At 38.1% G+C, this 17,770-nt stretch overlaps 3 protein-coding genes across 3 annotated transcripts; 2 read left to right on the top strand and 1 right to left on the bottom strand.

The window, feature by feature from the left end:
• Positions 1-515: 515 nt before the first annotated feature.
• On the bottom strand, positions 516-11,691 carry LOC117624928 (SAC3 family protein B). Its single transcript, XM_034356464.1, has 16 exons — positions 11,445-11,691; positions 10,886-10,984; positions 9,684-9,917; positions 8,720-8,797; positions 8,101-8,271; positions 7,417-7,647; positions 7,070-7,326; positions 6,781-6,881; positions 6,177-6,392; positions 5,526-5,753; positions 5,361-5,452; positions 5,188-5,281; positions 4,292-4,384; positions 3,336-4,189; positions 3,135-3,249; positions 516-2,486 (listed from the first exon to the last, which is right to left on the bottom strand). Exons 1-16 carry the CDS (start codon positions 11,591-11,593, stop codon positions 690-692), a joined length of 4,809 nt encoding a protein of 1,602 aa, XP_034212355.1. The 5' UTR covers positions 11,594-11,691; the 3' UTR covers positions 516-689.
• Positions 11,692-11,850: 159 nt separating this feature from the next.
• LOC117624938 (peptide methionine sulfoxide reductase B5-like) lies at positions 11,851-13,314 on the top strand. Its single transcript, XM_034356475.1, has 3 exons — positions 11,851-12,031; positions 12,630-12,786; positions 12,898-13,314. The coding sequence occupies exons 1-3, from the start codon at positions 11,937-11,939 to the stop codon at positions 13,054-13,056; spliced, it is 411 nt and encodes a 136-aa protein (XP_034212366.1). The 5' UTR covers positions 11,851-11,936; the 3' UTR covers positions 13,057-13,314.
• A 545-nt stretch (positions 13,315-13,859) lies between these two features.
• LOC117614494 (F-box protein At3g07870-like) lies at positions 13,860-16,393 on the top strand. Its single transcript, XM_034343321.1, has 3 exons — positions 13,860-15,268; positions 15,858-16,017; positions 16,114-16,393. The coding sequence occupies exons 1-3, from the start codon at positions 14,040-14,042 to the stop codon at positions 16,243-16,245; spliced, it is 1,521 nt and encodes a 506-aa protein (XP_034199212.1). The 5' UTR covers positions 13,860-14,039; the 3' UTR covers positions 16,246-16,393.
• The last annotated feature ends 1,377 nt before the right edge of the window (positions 16,394-17,770 follow it).

The following is a 17,770-nucleotide window of genomic DNA, read 5'->3' as shown; positions in this document are numbered from 1 at the left end:
TCACCTCCTTTTTGGGAACCATGCGTTGGCCAAAGGAAGAAAAAGAGTAAAGTAAGTGTGCATGCAGATGGGAAAAAATAATGAGTGCTAGAGTGAGTCGCAATGCAATCTCAGCTGTTGATGAGTGATGGTTTTGATGTGGGGTCTATAACTATCAACGGCTGAGATTGGGTTGAGCGTAGGCGGCATTCGTAATCATCTTGCAACTGATGCTAGCATTTTTTAAATAAATAAATTTAAAAAAAAAAAAAAAAATTTGGTCAATGGCTAAAAGGGCATGCATGATGCTGTCTGAGTTTTTCGTAGAAGTCCTGAGCTTCAAAATCCCCCTTAGGATCATAAAACGCGGAATATGGTATGGGTCATCTGGCATGTTTTAGCAATGTTTGTAGATTACGTCAAATAGAGGGAACTCAAATCGTGATTAAAAGTCGAGCAATACCAAGTTAAATAGAAATGTCAACTCTCATAAGATGAGGAAATAGCATTAGGAATTAGTAACGACGCTTGAATCAGAAAAGGGAGGTTTGAAAATACTCTCACTTATCAAGAATTAATCTCATCCAGTTTGAAGCTTAACCCTGAAACTCGTTTGACAGATGCAAGGCAGCTGTTACTTCAAATTTCTATTGTTACAATTGTACAAAATTCTTACCCAAAAAAATTACTAGTACAAAATTATTAGCAGATCAGAAATAAATGGACAGCTTCTCGTCTATAACATTCTGTAATATGTTACACTGTTCTAACAACATGCTTAATTTTTCAGCTCCCTTTGTTACTTCTCCAGCGATCACTATTTCTCTGCCAGCATTCTCTAGTGTCCCATTTACGTGAGATGCATCGTCTACCCTTGCTTGATCATCATGCATTAAACGTCTTTCATCCTCCATCTCCATCAAGTCATTTGTGTTAGGGGTCCCATGAATTTCACCATTGGGAGATGTTTCAGGAAGAGTTCGATCAGCTTCTAGCAAAGCCTGATCTCTAAGGGGCAAAAGAGGGCTATAGCTAACTGCAATGACTTCATCCAGAGATGGCTGATCAAGATAATAAGGTGAAGGTCCGCTCTCTTCAAGCCCCATCTTACCGGGGTTTCCAAAAGCTTTGTTAAGATGAGAACAGTCCAAGATATAAGCTGATGAAAAGGTACCACTGGCTAAACCCATTAACCGCCAGTTGAAGATTCGTCTGAAAATCATAACCCAATTCGGAACAATGTAGCAGCACGAGTCATCGCGCTCAAGTCGACAACTTCTTTGCAACATTACATGTGCCTCTTTCATAGCAAGTGCAAGCCCCATCATCGTACTTGAATGTGTCAGGTATTCAATTAAGCCATTTTCAAGTTCAATTCTCAGGTTTTCAATCTCCTCTCCAGCATTACAACATCTGGGCAACCACGAAATATTGTCAGGAAAATCTGGAAGCCTAGAATCACCTAGAGCTGAAATTAATGGTTCAACTTTTTGCACTGAGCTCCATCCTATGCTTGGCAAGTACCACTTCACAACCCTGTACTCATCACTAAACTCCTCGAGTAAAGCAATCTCAGGGGAAGGCCAACTGCAAGGATTTTCCTGGACAGCAGCAGCAATTTCCTTCTGTGACCGACCCAAGGCTTCATTGAAGGCAAGAATACATTTGTCTGGACCTACTTCATAATCTTTCATTTTGTCTAGTGAATCCAACGAAGAATTCAAGTGGCTAAGAATGAGTTCACGTGTTTTTACATGATGAAGAATGGGTTGAAGAGGTGATTCACTTGCAAGCCATCTGAGCCCCTCCCTAAGTCGCCTGTCGCTGAAAAACCCATCCACTTGTTCCGTTTGCTGGTTTTCAACAAGGGGAACAACTATAAAGCTGCTTATTCGTGACTTATCCAAGTCATGGAGACCCAAATTATCAACAACAGTGGAAGAAGGATCTGCAATGTCGTTGTATGAGCCACTTAAGATCAGAAGGGGCAAGCAGGAACCATAAGGTATTGACGTCAGAAGGTTATGGAGCTGGACTTTTTGCAATTTCCAAGGGATACTTTCAGATGTAAGGAACAAAATAGCACTTGCACCAGATACAGTTTCAACTAGATTATCAAAATTTGCATCCTTAACCACAGACAAATAGCAGGTCATATCTGAACCAGATTGGCCAGGAATCCATTTCTTCCATATTGACACACCAGGAGACGAAATTACGAGATCATCATCATCGTCGTCCACATCATTTTCCATAGGCATGAGCTTTGAAAGCAACCATGGGGCTGCTCCCAAGACATGGCTCCTCTGTCCCAGTTCACCTTCTAGATAGTTCATCTGGGAACATACAACAGTTTTCCAACAGAGGCATCTAGCGTCTGGGTTTCTTCTCCCTAGTATATCCGCTATTACATCTGAAACATTAAGTCTTGACCATGATTTTCCTTGCTTTTTATATCTCTCCCTCAAAATGAGATCAATGTCAAACTCACCAGATGTGCTCAGTTGCTACAAAATAGAAAAGAAAAAGATGTCAAGGCTGAGATAAATCATCGGTTAGATTTCTTTCCTACACTATGTTCCAATAGATGTAAACACAATTCTTCTAGGTGAACAAGCAAAAATAAAAACCGCACGCATTTATTGATGGAAGATTGGGTAACTGAGTAAGACATTTAGGATGAAAAGGGGTTCAAGTAGGTAACTTTTCTATATTTCTTAGCCAAGTGTTACACTATTTTGTGAAGATGGAGAGATGCACAAGTGAAATCTCCTCACTTCTATTTGAGATGAAAATGAACCCAAAAAATTGAGGCACAAGAAAATCAAAATACTTTTTCTTTATTTGATAAGAAAAAATGGTTTATTAAATGATGAGAAAAGTACATCAATGGACAAGAAGTGTAAGACAACAGTATAAAAAGAAACAAAAAGAAAGAATCTCTAAAGAGCCACAAATTTTTATCATCCCTCCCCAACAAAATCATTGAAGCATGCTTGATTCCACATCAATAATCACCTAACTACAGCTTCACAATCAGCATCAACTAGACAGGAATATCTCTAAAATCCGCAGCTACCAAAGCTCATAAAAACAAACTTGCAGAACAAAGCAGACAGGTAAACCTCTAGTTTCAAAAAATTGAAAAAGCTTACATCTGTCTTGAGTTGAACTGGTGGCCCCAATGATAAAGAATTCAATGCAGCGTTTGCTGCTAACTGCTTTTGCTCTCGCAGTTCCCTTAGCTTCAGAGAACGCCGCTTCCATAACCTGGTGAGAAAAAAAGTGGGAACATGAAGGGACATGATAAAAATAGCCTCAACATCCAGCAAGAGAAGTACAAGAAGCTAAAGTACCTTAGTATCAACTTGAGTTTTGCCTCGGCAATTTCTTCATGTTGATCAGTTCCCATATCATCAATATTTTCATCTTCCTGATCAAGATCTGGAGGTTCCTCATCTTCCACCTTATTAATGACCGGAATTTTTCTGATTGGATGTTCCACACCGTAACTATATGTATCAACTGGAGATCCGTCTTGCAGAGCTGTTTTTGACTCAATATGCAATGGCATTCCTTCCATGCCAGAATGCATGCTTTTCTCTGGAGAGTTACTGAAAACAGCATCATAGTTCTGCTTCCCCATTGTACCAACTTTATCAGGCTGGGGTTTAAATGATGAGAAAGCCCATGGGGAAGGAGGGACAGCAGCCACCTGTTGGGGATGTTTAGTGTATTGACCAAGAATTGGTGTTTGAATTGTTTGCTGCTTTTGTCTGTAAACTTCTGGAGATGAAAAAATAGGTGTTTGAATCATTTGCTGCTTTTGTCTGACATCTTTTGGGGATGAAACAGCTTCAAAATTAGGCATTTCTTCATCAACTTCATGGAAGGATTTTATTACTTCAATGGCTGGGACATCATGGACAGGACTTTTCCTTTCAGCATATGAAACGGTTTTTGGTTCAGGCTTATTTTTCTTAATAAGCTGAATCTCATTTGTTGCTTCAGTAGACAAGGATATGAGTTGAGTAGAAGTCAAAAGATCCTTGATTATGCTTCTTGACTTTTTCATATCAACAAGCTTAGAACACTTGGTAGGATAGTCCTCATCACTATTGAGAAATGGGCCCTCCTTCACCATATATGGCTCTCGAAATGACTTTATTACAAACCCATGATACTCTGAAAGGCTTTCAATTTCCTCTTCCTAATGTCAATCATCAAAGCACAAGCATAAGATAAAATGAAACAGTTCCTCTTTCCCCCAGAGGGTGCAAAATGGAATTCTTATCAAACCAAAGAAAGGTACCTCCAATGCTAGCCACTTGGCAATATCGGAAATAGGGATCCCTTGATTATTTTGAAGACCTGCATGCACAGAAGCAAGTGCCTGGCTTCGTAACTGGTCAAAACGGCAAACGTTGTTAGATAAAGGTACCAGCAAAAAGATCTAACAGCAGCAACAACCAAACTACATGGGCTGAAGATTAGTGGTCTTATTATGGTGTTATTGGAGACCTTATGACTGAATCTCACTATCAGCCACATATTATTTACAAGGACCCTTAGAGCCTAGACGCTGTGAAAGAGAAGAAGGGGGAGAGAAGAAAGCAAAGAGACCATGCTACCATGCTTTAACCCAAAAACTCAAAGCTCAATCCAAACTTCTATTCACCAAAGCTTTCCATCTGAGTACAACGTGATTCATTTGCAACTTCTTCCCTACTTGAATCAGAAAGCTACCAAGCAAACACCTCAAAAATTTAAGATCCGAGGAAACACTCGAAAAACCCTAGGTAAACCTTCTTTTAAAAATATCCCTAAAATTCTGTACAGGTTTAGTAGAAGACTAAAATTCTACAGTTGCAACTAGAATAATGGCTGAAATGCTTTTAACCCTAAACTCTCAATGACACAGTGTTCAAAATTATGTTCGCATCATTTCCCTTGGACGTCACAGATGAACATAAATATGTGACTGATATAGCTGGAACAAAAGGAGCAAAATCTTTAATATGTTTCTTTCTATCCAGCTCAAATTTTTATAGAATCAGAGACACATACTACATTGTCCACTACTTGCTGCTGTAGCAACTGAATGCCTCTCTGATAGATAGAGCAGGCCTATTTATTGTTTATGAAGTCAAAAATCCTAAATGTAATTGTGAATCAATAACACAAACTACGAGAAAAATTTATTCATACCTTTGAGAAGTGAGCATGCATTAGGCATGCTTGGAGGTAACTTGCTTTCCTCGCAAGTCGAAAGAAGGCAATAAAATTACCAGTTCTGCAAGCTCTGCAAGAGGAAATGAATTTTATGTTTATATTCAAGTCTACAACAAAACCAGAAAATACATTTGAAGGGAAGTGAGAACCTTGCTACATCACGTGCAAATAGAACCTCTGAAGTTTGTCTTATTTCTGGGGTCATCTTTGCAAGATCAAGGGAGAGCTCTGCAGGTTCAACCTAGCAGGAATCCATTATTTTCAGACAACAAATTGAAACATGTACAATGGAGTGACTACTGCAGGAGACTTACCATATACCCAGGATGTTTGTCCAGCTTGAGAAGGGCATAGTAACCTCGAAACTCTTTTTCCGTAGGAATGTTTATTCCTTTCTTTCTGTGATCATCATACAATTGGAACAATTCAACAGATGTTTTATTCATCTGTTCAATATTGAGGTGTGCGTCAAACCCCTCCGCAAAGCCCTCTCCTCTTGAGTATTCGCATAATTCATGCATGGCAATTATATGAAGTCTTATCTGAAACCCAATATGTAACTACCAGTCAAACAGAGCTTTGCATATATCATGAAGGACAATAAATAAATAAAAAACTATTTGATGAAAAACTTCCATTGTCAAGATAATAATTAGTTGAAATAGATAGATGGTTTAAAGGAGTTTCTGAGTTACTTATATAAAGAAAAAACAACAAAAAAGAAAGAAAGAAAAACAGAAGTATATGAGAATAATTTAACTGGTATTCAAATACAGCACGGGCAGCCTATGAAAATGGACCTGAGAAAACTATATGCAAAAGCCATAAGAATTAGTGAATTGCTTGTCCATCCTACCATTCTGACCTAAGCATATTCCTTTCATGTTCACAAAGTTATGATGATGTAATTATGTAAATAGCAACAGCAGATCATACAAACAGGAAGAAAAGTAAAGAGGACTCACCATTTGCTCCAGCATAGTAATAGCCTCTTGGTTAAAAATGTGTTGCATTCTCAAATCCATTCGGATTGCTCGCATCCTATCCCATAAGAAGTTATATATGCTAAGAAACCTATCATTGTAAGGCTGATCGAGCAAATTGAGCAAATAATCAATTGTCTTCTGCAGGATCGGCATCGGTCTTATCAAGTTTGCATCTCGCTCAGCTGTTCTGTTATACTGTGTATGAATGACATGTGAACATCCATCATGCTTCATCTTATCAATAAAGTAATTTCTAGGGGCAAAAGGACAATGGCCTCAAAGAGAAAAATATAAATAATATATATCATATATGAGGGATCCCTCCAATAAGCTTATTTGAGGGACCCACTTGGCATTGTATTTCAACTATCCAAACAGTTGATTATTCATAGGTCATCTTTGAAGACTTGAAAAATAGACGGTTGAATCATTGAAATACAATATGTTGTGGGCCCTACAAGGGCCTCCCTCAAATAAGGGATTTTTCAATTGAAGCTTTATTTGAGGGATCTTTCAATTGAAGCTCCCTCATACATATATTTTACATTTTTTGGGGAGATGGAAGTAGCAGCACAAAGAATACCTTTTTAACAGCAAGGGACATGCTCGTTTGATTTCTATCCCCGTCCAAGCGCTCATACTGATCAAGGTCCCCTTTCCTTTCTCGTTCGGCCCTTTCTGACTCTGAAACATTAAGGAAAATTCTTGGTCAGGACAGAAAGTCTCGTACTCTTCTAGCATAAAAGAAGAAAGTCAATGATATAAATTACTACAAATCTGGGTTGTTAATATTTTTGTTCATATTTCCTTGCTTATGAACCCTCAGTATTTCAGTTGACACTAACACTTAGTATCTTGGTTGAGAGGCATACCTGGACACATATCCGGGCATAGCCCAATGATGACACCAGACAATTCCACACCTTCATTCTCCGATAAAGCATTGCCATCAGTACCATCCATAGCCATTTCAGTAGAATTATATGCAACCAATTTGTTCTTGTCAACATTAGATTGCTCATGTCTATTTGCAGAAACCCCCTGCTCTACAATGTCAGGATTGTTTGGAAGAGTTTTTGTTAATTCAACCCTGAACCGGGCTAACCGCTTTGCCTTGGCCTGCATTTCTCTGCAATTAAATCAGGGAAAAAAAAAAAATTAGAAAACCTCAAACTCGGGAAAGTATGTCAAAATATAACCAACACACCTAAGATTTTACCGTTCAGTACCATCTTCACTGGCATAAGAGTTCCCGTTAAAGACTTGATCCTCAGGAAGTAAAGGAGGTGACCTCGTTCTTTTGGCAACCGGGATGCTCGTCAAATTGCTTGCAGCAGCTTCTGAAATAGTATTGCTTGGAGATTCCAAAGATCTTTGATGTACCCGAGAATCAGGAGTACTAAAACTGGCATTTGATCCATTATTCAACATAGCAGGTGATATAGAAGGCCTGGAAAGGGAAGCACATACTAGCCTCACTCAGATTTTTCTTCCCTTGTTTTGGGGATGCAAAAGGAGATATGCCCATACAAATTCCATAAGAAAAGTAACATATTTTGTAAGTGCCTAAAATTTCGTTCAATTTCTCATTCCTAAAGTTCCACTATCACTTCAAAGGAAATAACCTCTTAGATGCATTGTTTGTATAAACAAATTGTTCCTTTTATACGAGAAGGAGATAATAAGAACTCCTTTACTTCTCTCCTTATGCATTGAACAATACATCTTAATCTTTTTTGTGGCTGCCCAGCACTACAGAAAGTACACCCTAATTTGTCTTCATAAATTGTAGATATTAAGGTGTCTACTAATATTAGTTAATATAACTTTTAGTCATTTTGAGGAAAATGAGAGTATTCATGGACAACTTCATTAGTACTTGCTAGGGAGTAAAAGTGGGAACCTTGTTCGTTTTGGGACTTGAACATCGTCATGTTTGACAGGAAAATTTCTACCAGACGCATAAGAGCCCTCAAAATGTGATACTAGAGAAGGTCCTTGATGAGCCTGCAACTCAGCATGATCTTCTAGCAACTTTGGCTGATTTTCCATTCCAGAGGAGGCAAATGCACGCCTATATAGAAAACAACAGCCTAATCAAAGAAAGATCACTATGAACAAAATGTGTGGTGTTGAATAAAGTTATCTTACAGATTAAAGCCATGCAGAAAAGTGACACACATAAGGCAACCATGCATTTCACCATTAATAAAAGATGAAGAATGTAACTATCGGGGAGAAAAAAGATGTTCCGACTGCAATGACTTTTCTTTTCTATGATGATTCCATAGCAATGAGCAGACAGGAAAACGTAAAGCGACCAGTATTTTTGGAGATAACGTAGCCAAACTATTATGTTCTTGCATCAAAGTCTCTACCCAAAATATAGTTTCCCAAGTACCATACATAAAAGTGTTGCAAAAGCATACAAAAGATGATTTCCAAAAGATTAATAGTTTAGAACTCACCAGACCATTTAACTTACACACACACACACACACAGAGTTGAACTTGGAACTTACCCTTCTACTCCAACAAAGGGATGCAAATCCTCATAAGAGACCAAGGGGGGCGATCGTATTCTTGGAGTAACGAAGTGACTGCACAAATTTACAGGCAAATCTGAGGGGCTACTGGATTAAGCAAATTAAAGCAGAACTAATAAGGCTAGAAAGCAAAGGAAAATCAAAGCAGTCTTTCAAGGAGCATATTGATGCAGACATCATTGAAACTTCCTTTTAATAGAGTCTGGAGCAGATTTCCTTTGTTGTTGTTAGTTTCCTAATTTATTTGTTAGTTTCAGTAGGATTTCTAGTTTTCTAGAAATCTAGGTTTCCTGATTTATTTAGGATTGGTTTGTTTTCCTATTCCTTTGTGGATTAGGATATCTGTTCTAGTAAGGGATTTTATTCCTATTGTCTCTAGGTTTAGTTTACTATAATTACAGCCCATGTAGTTCATTGGAAGATAGTTGAGTTATTGAATTAAAGTTTAGTTTCCAGAGATTGGAATTCTGGTGTGAAGCCCCTGGAGTGATTCCAGACCTCTCTCTTTATTCATCTAATTTTCTGTTTTTCAGTGTTTTTGCTTCCACTAATCTGCCTAAATCTACAATTCACCTATATCCTACATCACATATCCTCATGGAAACTATTTAAACTCAAGTATAAAAGCGAAAGAAAAAGTAAATCTCTTCTGTTATGACTCTTGATGGTAATTGCATACATGAGCACAAGAAAGGTAGAAAACATATATTAGCATCATTATGAACAGTATAATCAACAGAGTTCATATCGTTAAAGTTAATGGCCTGGACCAAAGTAAAGATTGCAGTCATATAACAGGGTTTATTTGCAGCTACAGAAACACAGTTTGACAGCTAGAGTAGGTAGGTTGAAGCAATGCAATTTTCAAATGAAAATAAGTGCAGATTCAACATATGCAGAGAAACAAAATGACAAACCTAACAAGAAAGAAAGGACTTACCTCCTTGGGACAACTTGAGTGGAATTTCTTATATTTTCATCTTTAGACATAAAGGGAGGAGATCTGGCCCCTTTTGTGTCTTGGAATCTGGCAATCTTGGCCGTAACACTAGTTTCAGAATTACGAGAAACAACAAATGACGTGACAGCAGATGGCCTTTCTTGAGCCTGGGTATCATAATTTTTGAAAAAGGATCTCTGCTCATCATCCCAACTCGGAAGAGATTCCGTGGACCTGGGAGCAAAAAGTAGCTGCCAATATGAGTTATGACATTTTATGATTTAACAGGAGTAGTGACCAGGTACCATAAAACACAGGAGTCACATTAAACACAAATGACCAATTACATGATAACAAATGCATGTATGGAAATGCAAAGCCAAAAATCAGTATCGCTAAACATATATAACAGATAAATATATATGAGGACCAGTATAATTATGGTGCACCTGGACCTCGCAAGACTGCATTTTCAGGACTTGGGTTTAGGATTTAGGTGGGCATTTGTTTAATAGAGTTATACCGCATCTAAACAACCATTAGCTCAGATTCAAGGTTTAATTTCTAATAAAACTATTGCATGTGGCAATTTCTCCTGCTTGGTCACCTCCTTAACTAATATATCTTTCAGAAGAAAAGGGAAAAAGAAAACTAATTTTTTGTACACTATGTAGCCAAAACGCAAAAATATGTATACATCTGCATGGTTTTGAACTACAGTAAACTTTTAAGTGGGTAACTATTGTCTTGACACGTTAAACCCAAATATTAAATGTGCATACGCATCAGGCACTCACCGCTTTAAAACCACATGCAAAACCTACTCACCAATAGTATAAGAGATGCTAATTGGTTTTCTCGAATAATCTGAAAAGTTGAAGAGTTGAAACAGGAGGAGCCACATTTATGGAGTATAGGTACTCCCACATTTGTGAATGGAGCATCCTTGTGAAGGTACAATAAAATATTGCTGCGATTATAATTATGTACTCAGTATTTGTTTATGCATAACTGAGCACATTCATACATAAATGATTTACCACAGCACCACATTTACTGTGACATATGCATATAAATAAAACATACACGAAAAGGATTTTGTGACAGAATTGAGACAGATAACAAAGAAAAAAAGCATATAACACTAAGAGAAACACCGATGCATGAATTTAAAGGTTTACAATTATAAGGGTCGCTGTTACCTATGGACTCCCGCAGATGGGTAAGGATGACTTGGAGCAGGACGAGCACCTTGAAAGGCCAAAAACGGTGAATGCAGCTTTGCTAGAGCTTCGGGTCCCCTATTATCAAAGGAAAACCATCAGTTTGTAATACATAACCAAAACCCAAATGCTCAATGACTATTCAAGCACAGGCTTTTACACAGCTCTTGACATTAATCCAGACTTGCACAGGACCCTCAAACCCAAAGATGCAGTATACAGATTTAAAAAGTTGCCATGAGCTGTTTTTACAGAATTTGATTCAACAAGCATCCTAGAATACAAATTTGATCATAACAGTACATTCTTTTTCTTTACTCTTCTATTCATACATTCCTTTAAAACCTAGCACATAGTTGGGCACAAAACTCTGAGCCTTTAGCCAAACTTCTGTAGTATGCTTAAACTCAGAAAAGGCAAATTTAATATCTGAAATTCTAAAAGGGATTGAGAAAATACAAAATCCAAAAAGATTGATATTTTGAATTCTTTTCTAATATCCAACACGACACAATCATGAAAGATCGAGAGAGCCAACCTGGGAGGTGATCGAACTGGTGCAGAGGCGGAAAAAAGAGGGGTGGTCGGTGGAGAGGGTGAAGGAGGTCGACCACTAAAATTTCCGAAAGATGGTTGTGCTTTCGGCGGTTCAGTTGGCCCTGACGCCTTCCCAAACCCCGAGTACATTGGTGTTTCAGAGTGTCTTCTTGTTAATTTTTTGCTCTTTCTTTTCTTGTTTCAAAATTTTCAACTCGCAGAAAAAGAAAGCCAGAAGATTTTTGAGCTTTGGAGCATGAAACGCAAAGAAACGCCGTCGTCTTATATTCAAGCCCAACTCAAAACCATCTGTTAGTATTGGGCCTCCAATTATACAGGCCTACATCACATCACATCACAAGGATAAATCCTTATCCGGTTTGAAGCGAAAAAGCCCATGTGGTTGATTTTCCGTCCATGTTCATTTTCCCGGAAATCTATATCAGAACTTTCCCAGAAAACCCATCTCAATCATTGAGTGCGGACAGTGGCAATGGCTGCACCAGGGTCAGTTCAGAAATCCGAGGAAGAATGGCGCGCTGTTCTCTCCCCTGAACAGTTTAGGATTCTACGCGAGAAGGGGACAGAGTAATTCCTACTCTTTCTTTTTTCCTTCCTTAAAAAGATTTTTTTATCATCAGATATGCTATGATTTATTTAGTTATGTCTCATATGATTTGTGGCCTTTCATGGGTTTGAGCTCTTTTTGGCTTTTGTGATTAGTCTGATTGCTTACAGAGATTTTGTGAATCTTTTATTAATTATGAGAGATTAAAGTTTTTGTCTTTGCATTTTTGTACTCACTGCACAAATATATCCCATTTGACTTTTATTTTCCTTTCTTTTGTTGAAATAGAATTTTATTTCCTTGATTTAATTCTTAGAATATGTAATGCAAAGATTGTAGCAGAGTTCCAAAGTCTGATATTTTGTTACCTACACAACCATAGCATCAGTGATCAATTGGCAGAAGGCTTTATGGGATGGGTTTTAGTGTTTTACCTTCTTGTAGCTTGTGCTTATGTATCTTTAGATTTAGATTAAAGAGGTAATTATCCCTGTGAACAAGTGCTATCTAGTTCCTTAACCAGAATTTGGGGACAAGCAGTTGCACAAATGCAAAAGATACATACAAATGAATAGGTTAAATGAGACTTGCTTATCATTGTAGTTTGATGACATACAGGCCAAAATTCACTGGGGAATATGACAAGGTTTTTGAAGAAGGGGTTTACAATTGTGCTGGTTGTGGAACACCACTCTATAAGTCAACTACCAAGTTCGACTCCGGATGCGGTTGGCCTGCATTCTATGAGGGTCTGCCTGGAGCCATAAACCGCTCTGTAAGCCTCTGACTTTCTATTGCTAATAATAATGTATAAGTTGTTTGTTAAAGGTATTGTCCTATGCATTTTGCTGAAATTTTATAGAACTGAAGCAACTCTGTGTTTCAGCCTGACCCTGATGGGAGGAGAACTGAGATCACATGTGCAGCTTGTGGTGGTCACTTGGGCCATGTTTTTAAAGGGGAGGGGCACAAGGTGCCGACCGATGAACGCCATTGTGTCAACAGCGTTTCGGTCAAGCTTGTTCCAGGGAAGTCTACACTGTGAAGTCTTCTGATCAAGTTTGTTTTGCACACTTAAAACCTTAGTGTGGTTCTTGCCTTGCTTGAAGACCAAGATTTATAATCTGATATGCAGTGATTGTTAGTAAGTCGAGGGTGAGCGATGAATGATGTGTTATAATTTTACTAAAGTGGCAATAAAACCTCTCTGTGTTTAGTTTCTTGTTTCATGGCCTGCTCTGTTTCATGAATAGTCAGTCGTCAGGGCCATTCCAAATTTATTTTAAGGGTAAATTTCACATTATCCGGAAGTTTCCCAAAATTCAGACTTTGCTACAAGAATTTTTTTCATCTTGATTTTACTACCATTTTCGTACTTCCATTAGTTTGGTCGTTTAAGTTTTCCGTTAAATGATAACGTGGCATTCATAACTCCATATTGACCACTGAATTTGCGCCATGCGAACCAAAAAACAATAAAAACTTTGTATTATGTTATAAACAATTAAAATTAATAAAGTTAAAATTTTAAAATCAAATGTATAAAAAATAAAAATAGAAAAAGTAACACAAAAAAACTAAACCAATCTGCTCTCATCCTTTAATTAGAGATCATTAACCCATTGTTGATTATTGGGAGGTTGGAATTTAGCCAAGCTATATGAATATGAAAGAGTCAAACCAAGTCTCTATCACGAAACTGCAAAAAAAAATTACAAGGACTAAAGTGAAAATTTGAGTAAATTTCAAGGATGATTACTGCAAATTGAGCTCTCTTTTAACATTGAAAAAAGCAAAAAAAAAAACATTCAGCAGAGCAATAATACGTGGCTGGCTCAGAAAGTCTATGAAGTGCACAAGACTACATCGTCAGTCCAAGAGGTGACTGAGCCCACCAAAGGAAGAAAGATACCAGCCCAAAAACACAAGCTCTCCTCTGCCCTTCGGCTTTGATTCTGGAATTCCCTAAAAAACACGACTTTCCCGGTCGTTTCCCTCCCATTTCCTCCGCAAATCAAAAACCCATCTATGATGCCGAGAGAAAAGAAAGGGAAAAACCCTATGACCTCAAAGAAGAGAGTAGCGCAAACACCACCCATCAGCAGCAAACAGCAAGAACAATGGCAACCCAATGGTCCTTGCAAAATTCTACAACTTCAGCGGGCTTTGGTCTTGGACATTCTCTCAAGGCTCACCATCAACACCCTCTTCAACTGCAGGTGCGTTTGCAAAGCCTGGCTTTCTCTAATCTCTGACCCTCAATTTGCCCATCTCTGCATTTCAAGATCACCCATTGGCATATTGATCAAGACCTTTCCCCCTAAAAGCATAACTAGGAGACTTGACTTTGCCCAGATAGAGGAATCTGCTGATTCTCGCTGGCGGCTCGAGAAAATGAGGTTTACCCCAAAAACTAGCCTACCCATTTCTGAATTTAATCTAATGAACTCGTGCAATGGTTTAATTTGTTTGTCTGGACCCGAAAGAGGTGGCCTTTTGTATGTGTGCAATCCAGTTTTGGGTGAGTTCATCACCATTGAACGCTCTGGTAAGGGTAGGCCATCTTTCAATTGTGTTGGACTTGGTTTTAGCGTCGGAACCGGTGAGTATAAGGTGTTGCAATCTTTTCTTCAGTCGAGTGAACCGGTCACAAGTTACAACTATGAGGCAGAGATATACACCATTGGTACAGGATTTTGGAGAAGCATTGGAAAGGCTTCTGGGAGCCTTGGTCCTCAGTTACCCTTCAATGCTTATCTTCATGGAGCTCTTCATTGGATTTCCTGTTTTAGGGATGTTCCTGAGCTTATAAATTCTTTCAACTTTGAAACAGAACAATTTCAGGCACTGCCCCCACCTAGCTACTTTGGACCACTACAGAAGCAATTTTCAGACTGTTTGAAGTTGGGAGTGTGGGAAGGTTGCCTCGTTTTGTGTGTGTTTGGGGATGATTCTAGCAAATTTGTCATGTGGGTTATGAAGGATTATGGTGTCCAAGAGTCTTGGGCTAAAACTTTTGTTATTGAAAACTTGTATCCAAGAGAACTTAGCTGTGATTTGTATGAACCGATGCTGTTTTTGAGCAATGGGGAAATCGTAATGTCCTACAATGATTGGGTTGTTGTTTGCTATAATCAGAAAAGGATGAGTTTCAGGGAAACTAGAATTACTCGGACTCGATCTGAGTTTCATGCAATTGGTTACAGCCCATGCTTTGTTTCACTCTATGATATTTCAAAGGCAGAGGAGGTGAAAAGGTACTGAAATTATTCTTCAACAACATACATGCATAATTTAGTTCTATTTCTCTGTTACAACTTCTTGTTTTGCTCTCTATTTGTGGAAGTTGATGTCAATGTAGGGAAATTATGTATTGCATGTTTCAAATACGGAAATCTATGGTATCTTAAATTCTGCCAATCTCCCATGAAATTGCGTATGAAATTTTTGATACGATATCCAATCTATATGACTGATCAGAATACTGGTGTATGCAAGATCCTTTTTCTGAATTATATGGTTTGTTCGAAAAATTATTTTTTTGGGGGTTAAATTAGATGAGTTTATTTTCCAGAAAAATCAATTGGTGACAGATTGTCTGCTTTGAGCCTTTGAATTTTGTTTGTTGGATTGTCTCCTTGATTCTAAAGTAATACTCAAACACTTCTTTGCAAATCTTTAGGGATTGAAAAATAAAAAGATATTGTCAATGGTTAGGATGCTATCGGTAAACAATTATTATTACTCTATAAATTTGTTCAATATATGGATATGCTGAAAGAAGGCTGTGACATTGGCCAATGAGTATATCAACTCATTTTGGCATGCTCAATATATGATATGCAGGGTGCAAGGCTCTAAGAATTGTGACAAGTTGTCTGCCGAAGGGAGTTTTGATTATGCTGGCTCTGGGATGCCACACCACAAGTCCACAAAACTGAACTCAGGCTATGCCTGGCCTGCCTTTGAAGGAGGTCTTCTTAACTCCATGAATTCCTCTGCGACGGTGAGTTTTCATAGTTCATGTATCTATCTATTTTCTTGTGATCAATTTTTGTTTTATTGAATCCATCTCATGGTTGTTGCTGTGTCTCTTTGCTAGACAATCTCCTTTCAACCGGATTTTACCGCAATGGGGTTCCCATGTGCTCGATGCGGTGAGCACTTGGGCTATGTTTTCAGAGGTAAGGGGTTCCCATTGTGTCAACGATGCTCCAACGCAGGTTCCTCCTGATAATTCTTCAGGATAGCTCCGCTTCCATAGACCAAAATGCAAGATGTAACTTTTTTTGGGTTAAAACCTTTTGTGAATGTCGACGTGCCTAGTTATATACTTATAAGTTTTTTTTTAATTTAATTTAATTTAATTTAATTTTGTTGGCGGAAGGGGTTTTATGGCTTATTTCTGTCCTGTAGTTTTCTCATGATTTTACTAGTGTTAAAGCTAACCTATAATCTTGACTAGTTAATCTTTTGTTTAATATCAAATGCGATGGCTGTATGTGAATATACCACCGTCTTTAGCTGTATGCAAATTGCAATGCCGTATTACAATACCATACAATAATTTCTCCCCATAAGAGCAATTCTACCAATTTGTCCTTAGCCATGGCAAGGGGGGAGCTAGGGCAGCCACTATTCACGTGAATAGTGGTTGCCCTTGCAAATAGTATTTTGTGTTTCCACCCATTGCCATGGCTAAGGGCAATTACTATTCATTTTTTTGTTTTTTTCCCCCTATTTTTTAATGAAAATAATTAATTTGGATAATATTTTTAAATAAGATTTCCAGGTTCCTATGTGTCAAGACTATTCATAATCGGATAAAATTTTCGGATAAGATTTTTGGATTCAAATTTCGGATGAATTTCAAAATTCAAATTTCAGATAAATTTTTGGGTTCAAATTTTGAATGAATTTCAAAATTCAAAATTCATACAAATTAGGGTTCAAATTTCAGATGAATTTCAAATTTCAGATAAGATTTTCATCCAATAAAATCAAGCCACGTGGCATGTCTATCTTGCCAAAATTTTCTATAAAACCAGAGGCTTAGCTCATACATCTCACACCACATCTTTCTATATTTTCATTTCTCAGAGTTTAGAATTCATACTTCATTCATTCTCAATGGAAGATTTTAGGAGATGCTTGGAAGGTAAGAGCGAGAAACAAATGAGAGAAACCGTAGAGCAGATGAAATCAATGAGTTGCAGAGACAAGTCGATGAACAAGTTCTCATATCAGTGGCTTTGCAAGATGAAGAGAACCAAGGTCGCCGCCGTGGTTCACAAGTCGGCCGCCGCCGGAATGTGGAAAGACATAGGCATTCTCGGGGTAAGAATCTTTTGGAAGATTATTTTATCCCAACTTCTTTGTACTCTGATGTTGATTTTCGAATGCGATTTAGAATGCAACCTCATTTGTTCAATAAAGTCAAGCATGATATTTGTAATTACGATGCATACTTTGTTCAAAAGTGTGATGCTACTGGGGTTTCTTCCAGAGCAAATGCTTACAGCTGTTATACGAATGTTGGCATATGAAGCATCTGCTGATCAGGTGGATGAGATTGCCTGGATGGGGAAGTCTACTACGTTGGAGGCTTTGGTAAGATTTTGTCAAGCAGTTGAAACTTTGTACACTAGGGACTACCTGCGTAGACCTACTCCTAGGGACCTCCAACGGCTTCTACAAAAAGCCGAAGCTCGAGGATTTCCAGGAATGATTGGTAGCATCGATTGCATGCACTGGCAATG

Source organism: Prunus dulcis, chromosome 1, assembly GCF_902201215.1.
Source record: "Prunus dulcis chromosome 1, ALMONDv2, whole genome shotgun sequence".
Classification (NCBI taxonomy): Eukaryota; Viridiplantae; Streptophyta; class Magnoliopsida; order Rosales; family Rosaceae; genus Prunus; species Prunus dulcis.
The sequence above is the reverse complement of the archived record's forward strand: the minus strand, read 5'-3'. Positions and strand labels throughout refer to the sequence as shown.

What these genes read in the sequence shown, in the direction of transcription:
- LOC117624938 (XM_034356475.1), top strand. Translation starts at nt 11,937, where the DNA reads ATGGCTGCACCAGGGTCAGTTCAGAAATCCGAGGAAGAATGGCGCGCT. An exon ending in CTACGCGAGAAGGGGACAGA is followed by an intron (nt 12,032 to 12,629) that starts GTAATTCCTACT and finishes GATGACATACAG; the next exon opens with GCCAAAATTCACTGGGGAAT. An exon ending in CTGGAGCCATAAACCGCTCT is followed by an intron (nt 12,787 to 12,897) that starts GTAAGCCTCTGA and finishes TCTGTGTTTCAG; the next exon opens with CCTGACCCTGATGGGAGGAG.
- LOC117624928 (XM_034356464.1), bottom strand. Translation starts at nt 11,593, where the DNA reads ATGTACTCGGGGTTTGGGAAGGCGTCAGGGCCAACTGAACCGCCGAAA. An exon ending in CCCTTTGTTGGAGTAGAAGG is followed by an intron (nt 8,272 to 8,719) that starts GTAAGTTCCAAG and finishes TTTTCTATATAG; the next exon opens with GCGTGCATTTGCCTCCTCTG. An exon ending in TGTCCCTTGCTGTTAAAAAG is followed by an intron (nt 6,393 to 6,780) that starts GTATTCTTTGTG and finishes ATTCATACACAG; the next exon opens with TATAACAGAACAGCTGAGCG.
- LOC117614494 (XM_034343321.1), top strand. Translation starts at nt 14,040, where the DNA reads ATGATGCCGAGAGAAAAGAAAGGGAAAAACCCTATGACCTCAAAGAAG. An exon ending in AAGGCAGAGGAGGTGAAAAG is followed by an intron (nt 15,269 to 15,857) that starts GTACTGAAATTA and finishes TATGATATGCAG; the next exon opens with GGTGCAAGGCTCTAAGAATT. An exon ending in CCATGAATTCCTCTGCGACG is followed by an intron (nt 16,018 to 16,113) that starts GTGAGTTTTCAT and finishes TCTCTTTGCTAG; the next exon opens with ACAATCTCCTTTCAACCGGA.